The following is a 20840-nucleotide window of genomic DNA, read 5'->3' on the forward strand; positions in this document are numbered from 1 at the left end:
GAACTACAACATCCTGGGCTATACACAGCAGTTCCTATCTGGACCATGCCAAGGAAATATATTGGCAGCCACAGGGACAGAACAAACACATCTCCTGTCCACTTGAACAACTCAAACTTTCCTTCCCAAGCAACACGGTGCTGCAAAGAAATCTCTGCTAAGACACCTCGTATAAGGAATATGGGACAATATTAGAAATAACCACTCCACACTGAGAGAAATAAAACATTGTATCAGGCAGGAAGGGAAGGAGTGATGCAGTGTGTGCAAATAGATTCAGCTGCAAGGTCGTGTGAACCGTGCTGAAGGAAAGCCACTGCTGCAGAGTCATCAGCCCTTAGAGCTGTCTTAAGGCTCCCGGGCACATCTCAGAGCACCTGGGGATCCGAATCAGCTACTGCCCCAGGCTGGCCCTGCTTAGAGGCCACGGGCCCTGGGGGCAGCGTGTCCCCCAGCCTTGTTACCACTCTGGGCACCCTGTCCTTGGAGAGCAGGCTGCGCTCACTGCTCCCCAAGTTCCTCAGAGTTTCCATTTTCTTAGCCAGATGAGAGCACAGAAGGCGCTATGGAGAAGGAAGATCTCAGTTATCTTCCAAATCTTCACCGCTGTTTTCATAAATACTGCTTGGGCTGCCTGCCACAGTCTGATTCTGCTGGAATTTTTATAGAGTTTCCTATCACACATCACTGTGTGGATCCTCTCTTCCCAATGGAGTGGTGAAGGGAGTGCTTTCAATGAAGACAGTTGCATACTCAAAAGGCAGTATCATAACCTCTCTTGATATTCTTCTTGTTGACAGCTCTACATTTTATATGGGCTGTCACTGTGGAGTAAATTAGTGGAATTTACTTGGCTCTGGTTCTTTGTTAAAGTGTTACCATACCAGAGAGTACAGCTCAGTATTTCATTCTATTCTTTTATTTTTTATGGATATAAACAACAATAAACAAAAAGCAACCTTAGAGGCAAAGACTAGAGCCTACACTTTTCTCTCCTGCATGCTAGTCTATAATTTGCTTTATTTTCACCCTTTTTATTCCCACATTTTCACTCAGTAACTCAGTTTTAAAAGAAAATCATTATATTCCTACCCAAATAGCAAAAAATACTCCTGTCATTCTAGCTGCAGATAATCAAAACTCTTCTTACTCAGAGAGGCCTAAAAATACCTAACTCTCAAACACTCAAATCACTGTTATTCTTATGCAAATTCATACAGAAGCAGCATTCAGTTTTGGATTAGGTTACCCTGGTTAGCAAATGACAGGAACCATTCAGGCAGTTTGCTATCTGATCTTTGGCATATGGTGAACACTAGGCAGAGGACAAGATCATCACCTCTGGGAATGCAGTACTTCTGAGAAGACACAGATACACTAATTCTCCTCATAAAGTCAGATACCCAAAGAAGATGGCAGTAGTGGAAAGCAGCTAACGTGGATCACTGTATTTAACATCCTGACTTAGGCAGGATTTTGTCCTTTGTCTTCTATACAGTTCTGTTGCATATGCCCATACTGCTAGACATCACTGAGTTTGCATTATGGCTTTAGTACCTCTCAGACTTCATTTTCTGGCTGCACCAGACAAAGGAGCTTTCTGTACAGTGGGTGGCCTGAGGGCTGGACATTAAATCAGCACAGAGCATTTCTTACAAGAATCACAGTATTTTCCAAACATGAATTATCTTTCCAACTAGCAATACTTATGCATAAAGTGTGAGCCTCTCCTAGCTCCTAAGGGAGTTCTTCCCACCTCCTTAGTGTCTTGTTGAAGTCACTTTTTAGAACCTTTTAAGTTGTGCAATGAATTTGTTCTATGGCTAGCCCTTCTCCATCACTGGGTTGTTGGGTTAAAGTACTTAAGCATTGCTAATGAATATAATAAAAGCCATTATGTTCAAGCATACATTTGATCTTTCTGTCAAGTCATCTCACAATGGCAGCACATTAAACAGGATGGGAGAGAACACAGCCTGCCAGGAAGGTACAGAAAGCCAGGCAGGTGTAAACCACACTCTAATAGGAAAAGTTGCAATACCATGAGGACAGGAAAGAGGACAAAATTACAAATTAAGAAATTACAGACCATTGACAAACAAATAGGTGAAGTAAAAGATGGGTCTGCACAGAACTGTCATGGTGCTGGGAGTGGTGGCTCCTTCTCATGGAGGGGCAGTAGGGCAAGGTCTGGCAGCCAGAGCTCACCCCACCTGCTCAGCCAGGGGCACCAGGACAGCTCCAGGCACTGGGAGCCTCCCTGGGCATGGGCTGAGGCAGGCCACAGGCCCACAGGTGGAACCCAGCAGTGCCAGGCTGCAGGGACCAGCCCTGCTGGGGAATCACTGGAGGGTCATTCCCAGGGAGCTGGCACGGGGTCTGTGGGATACTGGGGCATCCCAGTGGGGCGGGCTGGGACATTCAATCCCATTACCAAAACCAACACTAACAGCAACTGTGATACCAATTTAAACATAAAAATAGCTTTACCCTGATGTCAAAAGCCCAGCGTGTGAGATAAAATGCTCCACTTGCAGATAGAACTGCTGTCATACTAAAAATATCAGCAGCAACTGACACATGAAAATTCCTGTTTACAAACTCACAGGAAGAACCAGATCATGAAAGATCCCACCCTTCACAAAGCAGCCGACAGTGTCCATCAGGAAACCTTCAGCATGGGCAAGACAATTGGGAGAAGAGGCAGATATAAATATGTAGTTAGTGAAGTTAATAAAAATGTCATTTGTGCCTTCCAAACCAGAAAAAAAATAATACTGCTAATTTAAAGAGGTTAAATCTTGAAATCATGATTCAGTCTTTGTTTTGATCAGTTGTCTCACGATATAATTTAACAAGACACTTATCTGCATGATAACAGGATGTACTGTCAGTATTTTGGACAAGACTGGGGATGACTAGCTTTTAACAGTGAGGATTTCACTCTATATGTCTTCTTGTTCAAATTTTAGAGAAATTTTAGAAGATCAATATGCAACTACCAAACAGTTAAAAATCTTAATGCAGTTAAGACTTCAAATGTCAAAAATTATGTTGGATTTTAAAAAGGCCAGTAATAGTATCTTTAAATTATCTATATTAAAAATAACCAAGATTTATAGTTATAAAACAGAGTAAAGCATAACAGGTAAGTCACATAGAAACAGGAGACATTGAAACCAAAGCTACATTGAACAAATACATATCTTAATAGGATAAAATGAGAAAACATTAGGTACTAAAGGAAATTTTTGCTTTACAATGCACACATGCCCCTATTTTCTTAAATTTTCCCATCCATTAGATATTCCACTGATATCATGAGATGATAGAGGGAAGTTATAAAATAATTTTTTAAAAAGGAAACAGATTGCAATATTGATTCCTTTTCACATTAATATTGAGGAGTACAATTTACTCTGGTACCAGAAGGCTTGCTAGTACACTAAATGTCCACTGCCATCAAGTAAACAGGCACATGCTACAATAAAATTTTCTGGCATAGCAAAATTCTTAGTCAAATAGAGGCCCTAACCAAACAATGGTGGGGGGGAACCAGGATTTTAAAAAAATTAACAGTAACTATGGAAAGTATCTATGAAAAGTAAGAAAGAATTGTGATACAAAAACAGACAATAACACACATGTTAACAGATGCCCAGAATCAGGAAGGTGGTGAGAATAGACAAGTCACTGCAAAGGTGAAGTATCTGAATGAATTCTTTACTGAGAAAGGACCTAGACTTTAAGGCAAAATTTTGTTTTTCCTTTCCCCACAGCCTCCTTTACAGAAAAATTACTAAGCTTCATCTCAAAGAAATTATTTAGAAAGGAAACCTAAACACATTCACCTACAAGCACCATACATAGCTATCCTGTACCAGCTAACTACAGATTCAGAATGGACTTAAAGTATCAGAAGAAAAAAAAAAAAAAACAAAAAAAAACTGTAAAACTGTTCACTAAAATAGATCACTGTTACCCAGATAATTTGTAAGAAATAAATGAAAAAGCTTGAGAGATTGCTGGTGTAGGTCTGATAAGTTCCACCAAGAGTAACTGGAAAGCACAAACTAAAACAAACAAAACCAAATCTAAAATACTGGGAACAATACTGGTAATGGAAAATCATGATGTAATGTAAAATAATGTAATATAATGTAATGTAAAATAATGTAATATAATGTAATGTTCCATAATGGAATAGAAAAGAGCTCCAAGATCACTGAGATCAAACTTAAAACTAACACTGCCAGGTCCACCACTAAACCATGTCCCCAAGTGCCACATCTACATGTCTTTTGAATCCCTTGAGGAATGGTGACTCCACCACTTCCCTGGGCAGCCTGTTCCCATAATTTGTCATGATAAACCAAATTTCTCTGTAATTGTTTTATTTCCTCTGAGTTAAAAACAAAAACAGCTATGTGCATGGCTGTATATACATGTGTGTGTGTGTACATGTAAATACAAGGAAATTTGACTCATATTTACAAAAGCTAACTAAAACCAACAAGGACATAGGGAACAATCCTTTTATTGACCGAAAAATTACTTACAGAACAATAAAGTCTTTAATTTTGGCTGTCTTCCAACATGAGAAAATGGTGTCGTTTTCCAGAAGTCAGCAATGCATTCTACATTTACTAAAGAGCTGGCAAAGGCAGCAAACAAAAACATTCAGTCTTGTCTGATGATACCAATGTGTTCTGATTGGGAGAACTCCAAAATGTTAAGACTCAGACTCACTCAGTGAAACTAGAAGGATTATTAGAAATGGCAAGATAGGAAATATGATTAAAATAAAAAGTAAAAAAAAAAAAAAAAAGGAAATTAAAAACAAAAGATAAGCATCTCTGAACTACCAAAGCTATTGGTGGAAAACTGTCTGTTAACTGCATACAGATGAATAAATCTTATACTAGGCATTCAATAACTACCTAAAAGAAAAGAAATCAAAGGGAATTCTTAAATTCATATCAAAGATATGTTACATAAAACAGTAATGCAATGAAAGTACTACATTCAATCACACTCACATCACAATGTATATCAATAGTAGGAGCACTGAAGAATATGAACAGCCATTAAATGTTTTAGTACCATGGCATGAAAAGAACTTGTAGAAGCTGAGACTTTTAATCTTGAAATATTGAAGTAAAAACATTTTAACTGAAAAAAAATTATGAAAATACAAAACTGTTAATTAGACTACCTTTTACTTATTGCTATACTGACAAAATCAAATTGCAAGCAGATTCCATTATTTCATATAGCATCTAAGCCACTGGTCAACAGTAACTGCTAGTTATCAAGACAAATACTGTGATAATCTGTTCATTTACTCAGAAGAAAAAAAAAAGCAAATAAACTAAAATTATTTACCAGCCAAGTCATTAAGCCAACACATGGCAAACAAATCTTTGGCATTTCAAATACAGTTAAGATACAGAAAACATCTTGGTGTATTTCATAATTAACTTGGTTGCACACAGCAGGGCAGAGCATTTGCTGTCACTGGCAGTGCAAAACCAGACTGACTCGCTCACCCTGAGCAGCAATGCTCACACATCCAGGTGCAAGTAGAGTACTGAAGCCAGGAGAAGAAGAAACAGTCATTTCGGAAGTGATCTCTCTGTCCCCTTGGTGGTGTTCCTTCTCTCTGCACTTTCCCTGACAGGGATTAAACTAGCTTTGAATTTCTCTCACAGTATGACACAAGCACATCAGTGCATGACCTGATACTCCAGTTCCAGTCAGGCTTGATCCTGACTCTAGGAACTCAAATTCAAAGCAGGAACCAGCACATGGCCACATAGCCTGAGAAATCTCATTGAACACACACAGTTTTTACATTTCATTATGATAAGGAAAAGCTCAAAGATGTCTCAGCAGCTTTAACTACAGTTCAGGGAGTGAAGCCCACACTGCATCCTAGACTAGAGCCAGTGCTGGAGTGCTCTCTATGCCAGTGGCAGCAGAAGGAGAATGGAATAGAGAACTTTTCTTTTTCTACCATGAGAGGAAAGGGACCAGCCTGATGAGGAAGTACAGTTCATCCAAAGAAAACCTACAGCTAAAATTTTACTTAAAAGTGATGAAGGAAAGAATAAAGGGGAACCAAGGGTAGAGGGTCTTCCAGATGCTATGAACAAAGTCTTTTTTAAAAAACCAAAAACATCCCCCAACCTCCAATGAAGAAGTATTCCCAAAAAAAGTCAAATGATCAAAGATCAGAAGTGAGTAGACTCAAAGCGTATTAGATGAGGAAATGCAAAGAGAAAAAACAGTATCCAGAACAAAATATATAAAGATCTATCAACAATTTAGTCATACACCCAGACCTGCAAGAGATGATTCAAAGTGTTGCCGCTGAAATGGCTACAGAAATCTAGGCACCAAATCCAAAGTACATTTCAAGCTTAGAATAAAGATGATCATCCCTTTGCTATTGTTATTTAATAAAATCCTTACATTTGGTATTAAATGAAAAATTATTGGAAAGACACACAAGCTCTCAAAGTGTAAACTTAATTCTTTAAATTCTCCTGAGTATTATGTTGTTCCCAAAGCAAAAAAAAGCTTCAATATGAGAGGCAAAATATCAAGGCATAAACATGTATTGTTCCTAGGATACTAATATAATCTTCATAAATTAGATTATAACTGTTTGATGCTGCTCAGTCCTACCATACACCCACTTTAAACAGCATGTTGGATGACTGGACTCAGTGTAATCCAAGATCTGAAGGAAATGTATATCCATGAGAAAGCAAAAATAAATGTATGATTTAAGTAGAAACATACAAGGCCTGCAAGAACCAATGTGATTTCACTTAATACAATTTGCAACAACAGAAAATGAGAATTTGGGTGAATATTCTCAGAGGCAAGATAGATCTAGCCTCACAAGAACTATATGGACTTGGTTAACAAGGGCTCCATCTTAAAATATCTGAAAAAAATACAGAACAAAAGTATCCAATTGGGCATGGTAAAATTATAAGGTAATTTCATCAAGGGACCTAATCAACTTTGGCTTTCTTCCTGTGGCTCATCTGTGTCTGTTCTTCTCTACTTTAAATAGACACTGAGCCAAAGGCTGCTTTAACTCCAGTGTAAACTGGAGGTAGACAAAAATTTCCAGCAAAGCAAAATGAAAACCTACCCAAAACCACAACAAATGTTTCTCAGCAATTGCTTTGTTAAAAATTAAGAGGGTAGAAGGCATAAAGCCTTACAAGTCTGCTCTACAAAGAAAACTTTAGTATGTTTGAAATGTATGTTCTTTTTAATTCTCAAATCAACTTTCTTTCTAAAAATTACTAGTAGTTTTTCTCCAGATAGATTTTCATATCTAAAACATTTCAAAAACTGAATTTTAAATGCAGAACTGATCTGTAATACGTGGTATTATAAAATGGTTTCCAACATCAGGTTATGCTCTCCATAATGAACATATAGCCACTAGAGGAAAGGTACAAAGAGCAGGGAAGAGCCTAATTGCTATTAAAGGTAATTGGGATTTGCAATCACATTGCTGTGTATTCTTTTGAAAATATACTACTCTGAAACCATAACTACCTTAGCAATAATACCTTACTCCCAGAAGTTATATACAACTATACAGCAGCAGTGGCTTCTCCTGAAAAGTGCTCTAGCCATTTCCTAATCCCTAGGATGTAATATAAAACATTTATCTCAAAATTAAAAATTTATCTAAAGGCAAAGTAACTTAAAGCATTAAATATTTACAAACATCAATAGCTAAGTTCCTGACTCCCACCAAAATTAACAGAATTTTTGTTTGAATAAAAACCACAGCACTGAAAGTGTAATTTCTCTTTCAAAAAAGCTCTTTTGCTTGAACATTTCAGGATGCTTTATCATAAATATTACTGCAAAATGTCTGTCCAAATGATTACACTCATTTTCTAATGCTGCTGCTACTGTGCCTAGGAGACTTGTCACATGAGGAGCACACAGAGGGAATCTGATCAGGCAGAAGCAAAGTCTATGAGCAGACTTTGACAGGATATCCATTTCAGTATCCAGCAAGGAACTTTCTGGACCTTCTCTGTTCACCCATAGGCTCATCTGCAAAATATCCAAAACATGCCTCTGAAAGCTGTATCCAGAGTCAGACTTTTACCTATTTTATGAACTTATACATACACACGTCTCTAATCCCAGTATAGAAGAGCTCTACTAATTTTAGATCCACGTGGTGCCAAGTGTCATAGCTGTCAGATAGCTGGATACCTGAACCTCAGGCCAAATTAATTTTGTTTTCCAACACAATTAGGTTATGAACCCCACTTAACTGCTGATCTGCATTTATATGCATTGCAGAACACATCATTAAATACTGTAATTTCACATATTAACTATGAATCTGAACAATGAAGATATGTTTAAAAGCAAACCAAGTTCAAAAGGGCCATGTGGCTACAATCAAGAGCAGATTTTGGCCTATGCCACTGGAAAGCCCATCAGAGACCTAATCCTCCTTGTCTCACAGAAATAGCTACACTAATTGTGTGATTGAGAGGTGCAGAATTTAACCCTCAGTACATTTACCTAGAATCTTCACCCTTTCACAGATGTATTGGCAGCTATTGTCATCTCATACAAAATCCAAGAAATTAATAGATTAACACTGCACAGCAAAATTATTTACTCATCAGGTAAAATAAAATTACATCTGGAGCCACGCTGACTTGCTTTTAAGGCAGGTACAGCCAAATTGGAATTGCCTACAGCAGACCTGACCTGAGGAGGAATATGCCTTATCAAAGGATCAACTATTAGTGGGTCCCAGCCTTGGGAAGAGCCCTGTGTGGGTGGGGTTCCAAAACCAGTCTTTTCCCCCACAAAAGCACCAGAGTCTGCCCACACAGATCAACTTGTAAGATCTGGCTATTAACATGCCCTTCAGGATTTGACCAGCAGACTGAAGTGTCTTTGTAAGCATTGTTTCACCTGTTTGAAAGCTGGGCTGACTGGAAGCATTCAGCACATGAATATTTTCACCCACTACAGAAAAACAAGGCTTTGTTAAATTAAACGGCTTTAATGATGTTTTACAGGAAACATTTCAGGCATGCAGCAATAAGCTGCATTCATATTTGACATTTACAAAACGTTATTATTTTAAGCCTGAACTTATAAAATACTTGCACTTAAATTCAAGCATGTGAATAAGCCCGTTTTTATTTTACCAAGTACTTAATTCCAAGTACATGTTGAGATGATGGAATAAATTCCTCAAATCAGGCTTGTTTAAAACAGTGTAAAGGAAAAATAATAAAGCATAATCTGGTTTTCAAGCAAAATACCACTAGAAATTGGCCAAGTTGATCACAGAAAACTATTATTAACACCTCAACCCGAAATACAGATTGAGACAAAACAAAACTTTCAACTTAATAGTGACTGGAGTTCATTTTCCTTTTTTCCTCCCCTCAGACCTGAACACCTCTTGGTTTTCATCCTAAAAAAAGAATTATGGAATATTCCTATGAGCTCTACTTAAAAGATGTTACTGACTCAATGGGAATAGGGAAGTAGCAGAAAAGCAAAGACCTTTGATGTCTTCTCTAATTCATATATAAAAGATATTTGAATCCATGGCCAAATTCTGTCTGCCTTAATCAACCAAACAGGTACCTATAAACATCATGGAGAAGCTGCCACAGTTTATGTAGCCCATCAAACTCAGCTTCATAAAATGCTACCCAAATCTCAAGGCCTTTACACAAATAAACCTCACTGAATTGCCCAACATTCAGGTTTTTTCTATTTTACTCCAAGACCTCTTCACTTTAGCTCAAGTGAACATCTCATACAAGTCAAATCAGCAAGATCTGGTTCATATTTAAGATTAATGTACTCAAGGGTATATCCCATCTCCAAGCCCTTTAAAAGCCAGAACTTCCACTTTAAATAAGGAGGAATGCTGAAACAGAGTAAAACTTCAGGTTTTGCATTTTAGGTGGCCCAAGTTGACCATTAATTTTGCTCAACTTCAGACAGCACAAAAGCTATTATGTTTCCATCCCTAATTGAACACATTTTCTGTTGGCTAGAATTCTTCCTTCTCGGGAGGGTATCCCGCTGTAGGAAATGTGCCTGAAATACGGGAATCAACAGGGCTGTCTTACTGAAGATTGGCATGGTGGCAAGGAAAGGATTAGGTGACATGCAGCTGGATAATCCACACATGCCCAATAGTCAGCCAAAATAACTTTCCCATTAAAAAATTTAAAAAAAAAAGGAAAAGTGATCAATCCCAAGGCCAGAGGCTAGATACTGCCAGCGCCGGAAAAGAGGTCAAAGAAAACTATCTATAGTGGAAACTACCTAATCAATTACTCCAGGATTTACTTCTGCATTCAAAATCAGAACCCTGAAGCAGAATATCCAATTAGTTCACAGCTGAGAGCCCAGAAGAGCATGATTTCTGCTGACTATAAATTCAGCTCCCCAACTTCAAAGAATAAATAAGGAAATTCAGAAATTCACATATTCCAGAACCAGGAGCATCTATCATGGCCCCTACTGTCTTTGCTCTATGAAGTCACCTCTGAAGAAAATATCCCTGGACTAAATCTAATATCCAACACATCTAAGAGCCTCCAAATCCCTAAAATTAATTTTCAGGTGTATAAAAACCATTCTGTTCAAATACTCCGTTTCTTGAAGTCAGCTCAAAGGAGCTGGACAACAGGCATCTATTGTTTCCATCTTAATTCAAAACCTGTACCCAATGTCAGAACAGCTTTACTTGACACTGCCCTCAACCAATCATTAGAACAAACTACATTGTCTCTGAACCCTACACAGGCAACAAAATGCATCAGATGACCTGCTAGCTCTCATCCATCTCCAGTGTCTTTGTTCTCAGAATACAGAATTAGGGCTGTTTGCTGTGCTTCAGCTGAATGTGTAATATTACAGATCTTTTTAAAGCAAGAGAGCAATGCCAACAGTGAAACAGAATGTACCAAAGTTTAACAACCCAACTGTCTCCCAGACTTACCCCTCCTTCCTATGGACACAAGAGCTATGCAGCAAGCCCAAAGTACCCAAAGGCAGCACTAATCAGGCACCCAATGCAAACAAAATATTCATGTGACACCTTTCCTAGTATTAGCAACAATTTAATGAATTCTCTGAACATCAAGACTGTATTTCTCATGGGCAGTCATGTCAAGCTGAGTTTTTCAATAGATCTGTTTCCTGTAGATGTATAAATCTACAGCGTTAAAAGCTCTGCACAGCCCAGATAACCCTATATATTTCAAACTTTAAGGGCTTACATAGTTAAAGAATGTTGTTGAATAACTATGATTTATTCAACACTTTACTCCATGAATTAGCCCTTTTCCAGGTGCTGCAGTCACACTGTCATTAGCAGATATACCCCATCAAAAATTATGTCAAAATGGAGACAACTTAGTTACATAACTGTTCAAAATCTTTCAGAAGAGGGTTGTTGCAACTGCTATTCAAATAAAAGTTTATTACCTGAACTAAAAAATACATGAAAGAGTGACCATTTCAGAGGGATGATATATTTATATCTATAAACTTGATTCTCAGTTTATTACTTCAGATTTATATCAGAGGACATCTAATGAACTTACTGCGCTCACAGCTTAAAATAATCTTCAGGTATTTAATGCTCAAATAATGGCACTGAACAATGCATTCCTATACCATATGATAGAGGTGGCATTTAATGCTTTAAAAATGAAAAGTATATTAAATACTACTGCATATTTTCTTATTTATCAAAAAGGCTACAGCTAACAATTTCATTACATTTTGTTCCCAGGCAACTGTGAGGTAATTTACAGAGCACCAAGAATAATTATTGAAGTTCTTTACAACATCCCAGAGAACTCAAATACAATTTTTGAGAAAATGTTGAATCTTAATTATATTAACAAATATTTGTATGATTTCTCATATTACCATTCAGTCATAAATAAGCTGTAAAATATGTAAAATACTTCAGATAAACTACACTAGATGTTTTATTGCCACTCTCATAATAAAGGGTTTGCCTTTGAATTCTTAGAGGTGCTACCAACAAAGAAGCAATTTTCTCCCCTGAATAAGTAGCTGGATTCAACCTAATTTCTAAAACATCTGCAATAATGTGACTTTTTTCCCCTCTATCAAAATGCTTTAGAAATACTGCCATATTATTACTAATCAAGAAAAAGAAAACAATTTGACAGCCAGAAACCGGGGATCAGAAAACAACACTCTCTTCTCCCATAGCAAACAGCACTTCAGTGCTATGTCAGAATTAGCAAACAGTTGCCTAATTATTTACTGACACAACCAGAGACATGATCAGCAGACAGAATTTGGAGACACACAAATATCCAGCTTTTTAAAACAACAAGGTACTTGGTATTGCACGATCTTCAAAATCTGGAGCCTACTTTGAAAACAGAAACAGAAGAAGAGTAAAATTTCACTTTTCTACGTTTACAAAGGGCAGCTTCTATCTTCGTAAGTCAAACTGCCTGAACATCTTAATGATGCGGCATCATACGATCCCAAGCCTTCCAAGACAGGCAATGAATTTTCTACAGCTGACTCTGCTAGTTACAGTACTCAACAGCTGGGACATAGATAATTTGGCACCCTGATAATGGCCTAGATAAGTATGAAGCATTCTGCAGACAGTAAAAAGGAAAAAAAAAAATAAAAGAACTATCAGCATTAAAATTATAGATTGAAGCTTATCTTATAAAGCCAACATAGTACACATTTGATTAAGAAATTTACTGAAGAAAGTGTTTACGAAACTGAGAAATTCAGAGAAATGGCACTCCCTTTTCAAAGCCTATATTGTAGCAATTCTTTTCTGATTAGATCAGCTCCCATAGCAAGCCATCAGCACAACAATCGCTGTAGTGAAGTCATACTACTGGGACTCGAATGGGAAATCATGACTGGCTTGAAAACACATTTTAGAAAGTAATGTGCTTTCCAGATTTCCAATACATCTTAATTAAAACAAGTCCAAACCTTTACCTTTGTTCCAAATGGCTGAATAAAATCTATCTTGAGCAGCAAAACACAACACACCAATATACAAAATATGACACCAAAAACTAAGACAACAGACATTGGATCCTTCCAAATAATTTCAGGATTCAGGGGTAATTGAAAATGACATATGAATGGACTTTGTGTTACCCCCTCAATGACATATACTCAAATACTTTCAGAAAGAGGTTTATTTCTTACAGAGATGTAAATTAGCTTTCAGACTTTATTTAATTAAAATCCTATTGTTCCCCAACCTATAAAAACCAGACCTTTCAGTCCCATTCCTGATAGAACTCCCATTGAAATAGGGGAAATTGGGCCTAATCGCTTTCCCAGGTTTTTAAGCAAGTAATTGGTACGAGAAGGAACCTTATTAAACCTAATTCTAGCAGGAAATAAAAGGTGATCCAAAGCAGAAAAACAAGCTTTCTCAGTGTTAATTTAAAAAGTAAACAGCCTACTAGCTCCAAAATTTTGCACAAATCGGATCAGCTGCATATAAATTGAGGACTTAAAAAAAAAAAGGCGAGAATGGAATAAAGACATGGTTTTGAAGATGATGGCAATCATCAAATGGTAATTATTTCTCTACCAAAATGCACTAATGCGTTTGAATACAGGACCAGTGCACATGCTCCATTGCTGCATTGACACAATGGGCAACAGACACAAAGGAGTCATTAGTCAATACTGCTAATGACACATGAAATTGCAAGTGACACCAGTATAAAGTATACTCAGACCCAACAAGTTCTCATGGTCAAAATAACCATCTGTTGAGGGTTTATTATTCAAAATACTGCCACTAACAACATAGAATAAATAAAATCAATTATCAGTATCTTCAAATCAAGCTGTCTTAAACTATGCCACTCCCATTCCCATCAGTGGAACCATTTAACAAAAATCTTCAGGAACTGATTGAAGACATACAGCTGAAAAACTTCAGATATGAAACCTAACATCTTATTCCCTAACATTACAAAAGGACTCAGCACTGCAAATGTCAGCATATGCTGTGGCATGCTGTAAAAACTATTTCAGGGATGAAGGCTCAGTGTGAACAGTTAACTCCATCCCTTTTGCACTTGGATTAAAATCAGAGCTGTAACACTTTTGATAAGCTTCTTCAGATTTAGTACTAGCAAATGTACTGAAAAACAGCAGTGAATCATCCAAACCATCCCTTCCATCCCGATGTTCTTAAGAAATCAATGTAATTTACATTTCTAGCAGGATTAATTTAGCTGCGTGCATCTTCACCATGATAAATGCGTTTTTCCTTATTTTTCTGTATTCGATGAAAAAACTCAGGTGCTACACGAACTAAGCTAATCCTTTACCCTAGTCCAAAAAACCAAATAAAAAATAAATAGGTAAAAATAAACCGAAGCTTTAAATATGAATGCGTATTGAGACATAAATCCCCGTGTCCGCACTGCACTCGAAAAAGCGACTTTTAAACACACCAGAGCGCCTGTCACTCACTGGTGAGGTGACACGGTATTTATATCTATGGCACAAGCCGCCCACGGCCGCTCCCCCCAGACCGATGCTCGCAGGGACGCCGGGCCACCAATCTTCCCCACCTGGCCGCCAGCGCCTCCCGGGTCCGCAGCCGCCACACCCGGCGGGGCGAGCTGCCGGGCGGGTGCGGCAGCACGGCGGGGAGCACTGCCCTACCTTTGTATCTCTCTAGGACATCTTCGTAGGCTTGCAGGTACTCCTGCTCCTCGGCGTAGAAATACGCGCCGGGGGAGAGGTAGCCAGCCATGGCCGGCAGCTAGCCCAGCGCTGCCCGCCCGTGCGGCTCCGGGCGCACGGCTCCGGGGATGGCACAAGAACAGCCCCGGCAGCGGCCGGCGGGGGCGGGCGGGGGGCGGCGCTGCCAGCCCGGCCGATGAAACGCCCCCGCGGCCGCTCGGGTTTCGGTAGCCGCCCCTCGGAGCGCGGAGGGGCGGCACCAGCCCGGCGGCAGCCGCCGCCTCCCCGCCGCAGACCCCGGCTCCAGCCCCATGGCCACGGCTCCGCCTGCGGGGCCGGCCGGCTCTGCCACCGCCCGCCCCCGCCCGCGACGAGGAGGGTGGCGGCTGCCGGGGCGGGGACGCGGCGCCTGCAGCACGGACGGGGCCCGTGGGACACTGCACTCACGGGCAGGGACCGAGCGGGGCGGGACCCCAAGCCGGCAGCCAGCGGGGCCGGGAGCTCCCGCAGTCCCGGCGGAGGGGCGGGGCGGGCGCGGCCCCGCCGCAGGTGTCACCGCCGCGCCTGCGTCCCCCCGCTGTCCCCCGGCCCTGACCCCACCGCCGGGCCCGCTCCGGGGCGGCCCCTGCTGCTCTGCCCCCGGCCCGCCGGTCCCCGTCCCGCACACCCTGCCCGCTGGGGACGGCGGGCGCCCGGCTCCGCAAACCCCCCAGTCGCGGCTGCATCCTGCGGCTGGTGGGAGCCCGGCTCCGCAGCGCTGTCCCCGCTGCTGGCGCCGCTAGGATGGGTTACTCTGGGAAATGTTGTTCTGGAGGGACCCACGGAGGCGCATACATAATCGCGGTGGTTGGGGAGAACAAGAGCGGTATCCTCAGGGAGCACTGAGGACCGCCGCATCTTTCCGGGATTCATTTACAGGCGTTTTCCAGCTTTCGCCAGGGTGATGCCGGCCTCCGCCCTATTTTCGACATCAGTTGTCGCCGGACCGCGGACCAGAGCCCGTCGGCGCCTCCGGCACATCGGGACGGCTGCGTTCCGATCCCCGTCCACCCCGAGCGCAGCCCCGGCCCCGAGCGGACAAAGACCGGCACCTGGTCCCCCGCCCCTCGCGGAGCATCATCGGCCGCTGCGGCCTCTCCCCGCGCTGCAGGCGGCCCCCGCTTCCATCCAGGGCGGCCGGGGGCTGCCTCGGCCTTGTGGGCCGAAAAAAGCGCCGGCCGCGCTGAACCGCCCCCCGCCGCGGCTGCAGCCCCCGGCCGCCGATGCCTTTTCGCATGAAAGTTTAATGGGCGCACCTGCGCGCGTGTCGGCTCACCATCCACACGCATCAGTTCGCCCAGCCGGAAAAGGCGGCCAAAGAGCTTAGTCACCGCCCGGCGGGGCCGCGCTCTGAAAGAGAAGGGACGGGGTCTGGTCCCTCTGGTCCCCGGCCGCCCCCTGCCCGGCCGCCCCCGACCGCGCCTTACCGGCGATGCGTAGCACGGCCCGCTCGGCGGGGTCCAGCACCGAGCCGCCCTGGATCTTCCGCTTGGACCGCTCGTGTTTGGGCAGGTTCCAGGGCAGCGTGTCCCCCGGCGCCGGCGACACCGTCCCCGACCTCTGGCTGAAGTCCTCCTCGTCGGAGAAATCGGCGGAGGACGACATGGAGCATCGGTAGGACGCGTTGCCGGAGCTCTGCAGGGGGAGACAGACAGACAGGGTGCGTGGGGAGCAGCTCGGGACGAAGGGGCTCAGGTGGCGCCGGCGAATACCCGCCCCGCGTGGCGTGGAAAAGCATCTCACGGGAAAAGGAGGATAGGGGAGAGGGCCGCCGCTCACCATTGGTGTGAATTTAGAGGGAGAAAAGGGTGCGTGCGCCGTGTGCCCAGGGCGATCCTCCAAAAACTAGCTGGTCTTTAGCGGGAGTGCATTTGGAGGGACGTCGGGGTAGAGCCGTGGCCTGCGGCTGGGCAACCAGCTCGCAAATGAGCCTCCCACTTCCCCAACAATAAACCCAGCAGCAACAACAACCGGGAAAAAAAAAAAAAAAAAAAAAAAAAAAAAAAAAAAAAAATCAACATTCCCGGCTACAGATCGAAGGCGTTTGGCTCCCCCGCCAGGACAAGGGGAAGATTTGCCATCACCGAGCTACTGGTGAATCCGCCCCCGGGACAGACCCAGGCCCGCCGGGAGCCAAGGCGGCTCTTTATTACCGCCCCGGACCTCCCCCTGCCCCGCGCTCCCGGGGGCAGCCCGGCGCGGCTGGCTAGCGGGGACGGAGCGGAGGAGGGAAGGAAGGAGCACGATTTCTCGGAGCAGCCCCTTCGGGCAGCCGAGCACGATGGGCAGCCTTCGGTCACACATAGACTACATCCACTTTTAGGCTTCTCAGCTACTCATAGAAGAGCTCTTCCAGAAATTTAAATAAACACTGATGCAGGGAGAGGAGTGCTACCATGTCTGCTTCCCTGTTTGTGGTAAAGTGGGAAACGGAGATGTGTGAACAGTAACAGTTCAGCACCATGTTGAAATTTAAGATACGTCATTAAACACATGTTATCAGGACACAGTGGACAACAAGGTGCTATTACTTTTACTCTGTATTTTCTGATTGAGGGGATTTGTGGTTTCTCCAAGGCATGAGAGAAGAAAATGATGGATTTGATCTGTCATTTTATGTGGGAGCTACTGTTACAGCCTTTCAAAAGTGCATCCTGATGCTTGTCCAATTATTTTAATTTTTAGGTGTGTGCTGTTGTCAACTTTTACAGGTGTAGTAGAATCATAGACTCACAGTTTTGTTTGAGTTGGAAGGGACCTTTAAAGACAATCTAGTTCCAACCCCTTTGCTGGGATCAGGGACAGCTTCCAGGTTGCACAAAGCCCCATCCAACCTGGCCTTGAGCATTTCCACAGCTTCTCTCAGCAACCTGTTCCAGTGCCTCACTGGAACTTCATAGTGAAAGCTTACTTCCTTATATCTAATCTAGATCTACCCTCTTTCAGTTTAAAGCCAGCATATTCTGTTGCACACCAACAGCCCCATTCAGCCATTCTGGATTCCAGATTTGATACTAAACCAGATAATATTTTAGGCTTGTATTGTAGCCCTTTTCTCAATTTTGTTTTTTTCTATAAAGGGGCTTAAAGGGTAACTTTTCTTAAAAAATAAATTTGTACAGTGATTGAGATCTGATAAAATATATTGTTGTTGTCTGGTTGTGTTTTTTTGGTTTTTTTTTACTGTCATAGGGGGTACTTTACCCATTTAAAACTCAGAATCTGCATAATCCAGAGAAACAACATGATGCAGTCTTTGCTTTGCATAAAAGTAAAAAATAATATAAAGGTAAATAATCTGTTATAATAAGAGGAGATCACTTATTAGTATTTTCACTTATTAGTGTTTTTTCCCTCTGACCCTCTTCATTTCTGTCCCAATTCTCTTTTCTCCTTGTAAAGTACTCCATGGTGAATTTTGAAACATGTGGGTTGTGAGGGAGAAAATGAATACATAAAACCAATTAACTGAATTCTTGCTCATTGTATTGTGATGCAGAGAGAGCAAAAGGTAAGTGCAGAAAAACAGAAACACGAGATGTCTGATAGCAGCTCAGATTTCCTTCATAATTAGTTTTAGTGCAGGGACTATTTTGCTGTCAGTTTGTATAATAAGCTAAAACTGGATCTCATAAAGCAGGACGGTCACATATAGGTGTCTTCCTGATAAGAGCTGGAAGTGCTCAGCTTGCTGCTGTACCAGCTGGGGCTACCAGGGCCCCTCATGTGCTTAGTCAGGGATTAGGTTCCTTTGAGCCTGTCCTTCACTCCAGTTTTTGCCATAGAAGAGAAAGTGTTGCCTTTAATGCCAGCTCTGAACATCCTGCTTCAGGTCTGTGCCTTCTTTTGGCTGATCAGCAAGCCTCAGTAACTTTGGATCACACAGACCCACAGAGATAGATTCTGACTTCCGTCTTTTTCTTCTTCTGCATTTCTAGCTTATAATATGAAAGTTGGAAAGAGACCAAACACAGTGTTGTGAGGTGCTATAGCAATAGTTTGTTAGTACTTATGTAGCAGCCTGAAATATGCAAGAACAAAGTACAGTAGAAATTGCTATTGAAGTTTTGGGGAAGATCTCTCAACTCTCAGATTTATGTTTGAAAGTAAGCTATAAGTTTTATCCAGTAGGATTTCCTTTTTTCAAGAGAGGCCTTCATAGCCCATAATTATATTTCATAACGTCTCCTCCGACCTGTAGAAGCCAAAAATACTGTTGAGTGGTTATTCACTGTGCACCATTTGCAAATGGTCTATTGAGATGTCAGTTTTAGGGAAAAGGAGTCTGGCTTTTAGTCAGCTTTGCTACAATACTGGAAGATAAGCTATGTGAGAAGACTCCATTCATATTTTATGAGAATCAAACTGAACAGGCAATGGTCGAGCAGTCTTTGGCATCTGTGTGTATTACAACTAGCTATCTGCTTTTAGGTTATCCTACCTTAAATGATACATACAGTAACCAAATGAATAATCAGAACATACTTTAGCTTTTTAACTCTTCAAGAACCACATTGTTTCATTTTCAGAGCAATGTAGGAAGATCAGAAAGGAATTTTTCATAACAACAAAATCTGGAAAACATTAAGAAATGTCAACTTCTAACTTAATTACAGTTTACTTTCTTATTCAGCATGGAGATACATCTAAGTAATGTGTACACAGATACTGAGCACCTAGATATTTTTTACTTTGTTATTCCAGAGGTGTTTATAATGAACTGATAATGAACTTTACTCAAGTAAATTAACAACTTTGATACAAATTCATTAATTGTTCCTCTTTTGCACACAGGCACTGTTTGTGTACCACTCATCCCACTGGACTCTATGTTTCTAGCATACACATTTTCCATTATAGAGTTGTAAATCCCAAATAAGCATTCCATTATCAGAGCAACATATTAAGCAGTTTAAAAAATAGGAGATAATGCAGAACATCTGTGCCATTCTGAAAAAAGTTCATGGCCCATTAGGACAACACGTGGGGGGGAAAAAAGGTTGTTATATTCTGTTAAAATATGTGAGGCACTTCTGTTATTGCTGCATAAATTGCATTGCTGTGTGAAAGTGAAAAACACCCATTAATAATACACAATGCTTTTGGTGGGGGGCTACATGAGTGTCTTTTATGTCCCCTAAAATATTGATCATCCTTACTTGGCCTACTCTTAGAGACTTAGCAAGGGGCTTCACCGGATCGGGGTTTGCAGGAGCCGTGCTGTAACAGCGAGCTGCCTTCCAGTAACGGCGATGATTTCAAAGAAGCATTTAGTGTACTTTCGTTAGAGGGCCAAGTTCCAAGGCATGATTTCCCCTGAGGAGGGAAAGAATTGCTGTTTGTCATAGGTGAGGCACTGCAGAAGATGAAGTAGAAACTGAGTGGAAGATGGTGTAGCTGGTACATGGTGTAGAGCATTGCACACCACCAGAGATCAGGTAAGCCACCTGGAAATAGGAGCTGAAAGGGTCAAGAACAGCAGGGACTGTACACTTCCATTCCTAGGGGAGGAAGCATTAGCCGAGGTCAGGTTTTAAATTCGGTCAGGCAAACCAGCTGGGAAACTCTGCTGCAAGGTTGATACCAAATTATATCCATATTACAAAAATTCCCCAACCCGATGACACATCAGAGATTGTGCTGGCCAGCTGAATTCTAATCAAACAGTTTGTACTTTCACATTTTATCTTTAAGAAAATTGTCCACTGCAGTGAGTCCTTTCACACTGGTTTTTGGAAGCTGTGGGAAGTACAGGTCAACACTGACTGACATTTAATTTTCAGTTTAGTTATGAGTTATTTATATTTCAATTATACTAAACTATCTCGGAATTCCTGGAATATATTATTTTATTTTAGTATACTCATTGCAGGAAATGGATAAATATCAACAGAAATTAAGCACTATAATAATGATTTTACTCTGTGTGTTTCAGCAAAATTCCTTCTAATTTAAAATAATTTAGAATATAAATTGAAAGCAAATGGCTATTTTTGTCCTTTAACATCCCAGACAAAATGATA

The 20840-nt window shown here is 41.5% G+C and overlaps 1 protein-coding gene across 30 annotated transcripts in view; it reads right to left on the reverse strand.

Moving 5' to 3' along the window:
- Positions 1-20840, reverse strand: part of LOC110482163 (dystonin) — a 283630-nt gene that overhangs the window by 234402 nt on the left and 28388 nt on the right. For 22 of the 30 annotated variants that reach the window (XM_085574702.1, XM_085574701.1, XM_085574705.1 and 19 more), the window contains one exon: positions 16245-16452. In XM_085574702.1, the coding sequence (XP_085430828.1) occupies positions 16245-16452 (208 nt within the window). Of the gene's footprint in view, positions 1-14757; positions 14938-16244; positions 16453-16596; positions 16773-20840 lie in introns of those variants that run through there. The other 8 variants (XM_021551194.4, XM_085574700.1, XM_085574692.1 and 5 more) reach the window with 4 other exon arrangements.

The sequence above is a fragment of the Lonchura striata genome, chromosome 3 (genome assembly GCF_050655825.1).
Source record: "Lonchura striata isolate lonStrDom1 chromosome 3, ASM5065582v1, whole genome shotgun sequence".
NCBI lineage: Eukaryota > Metazoa > Chordata > Aves > Passeriformes > Estrildidae > Lonchura > Lonchura striata.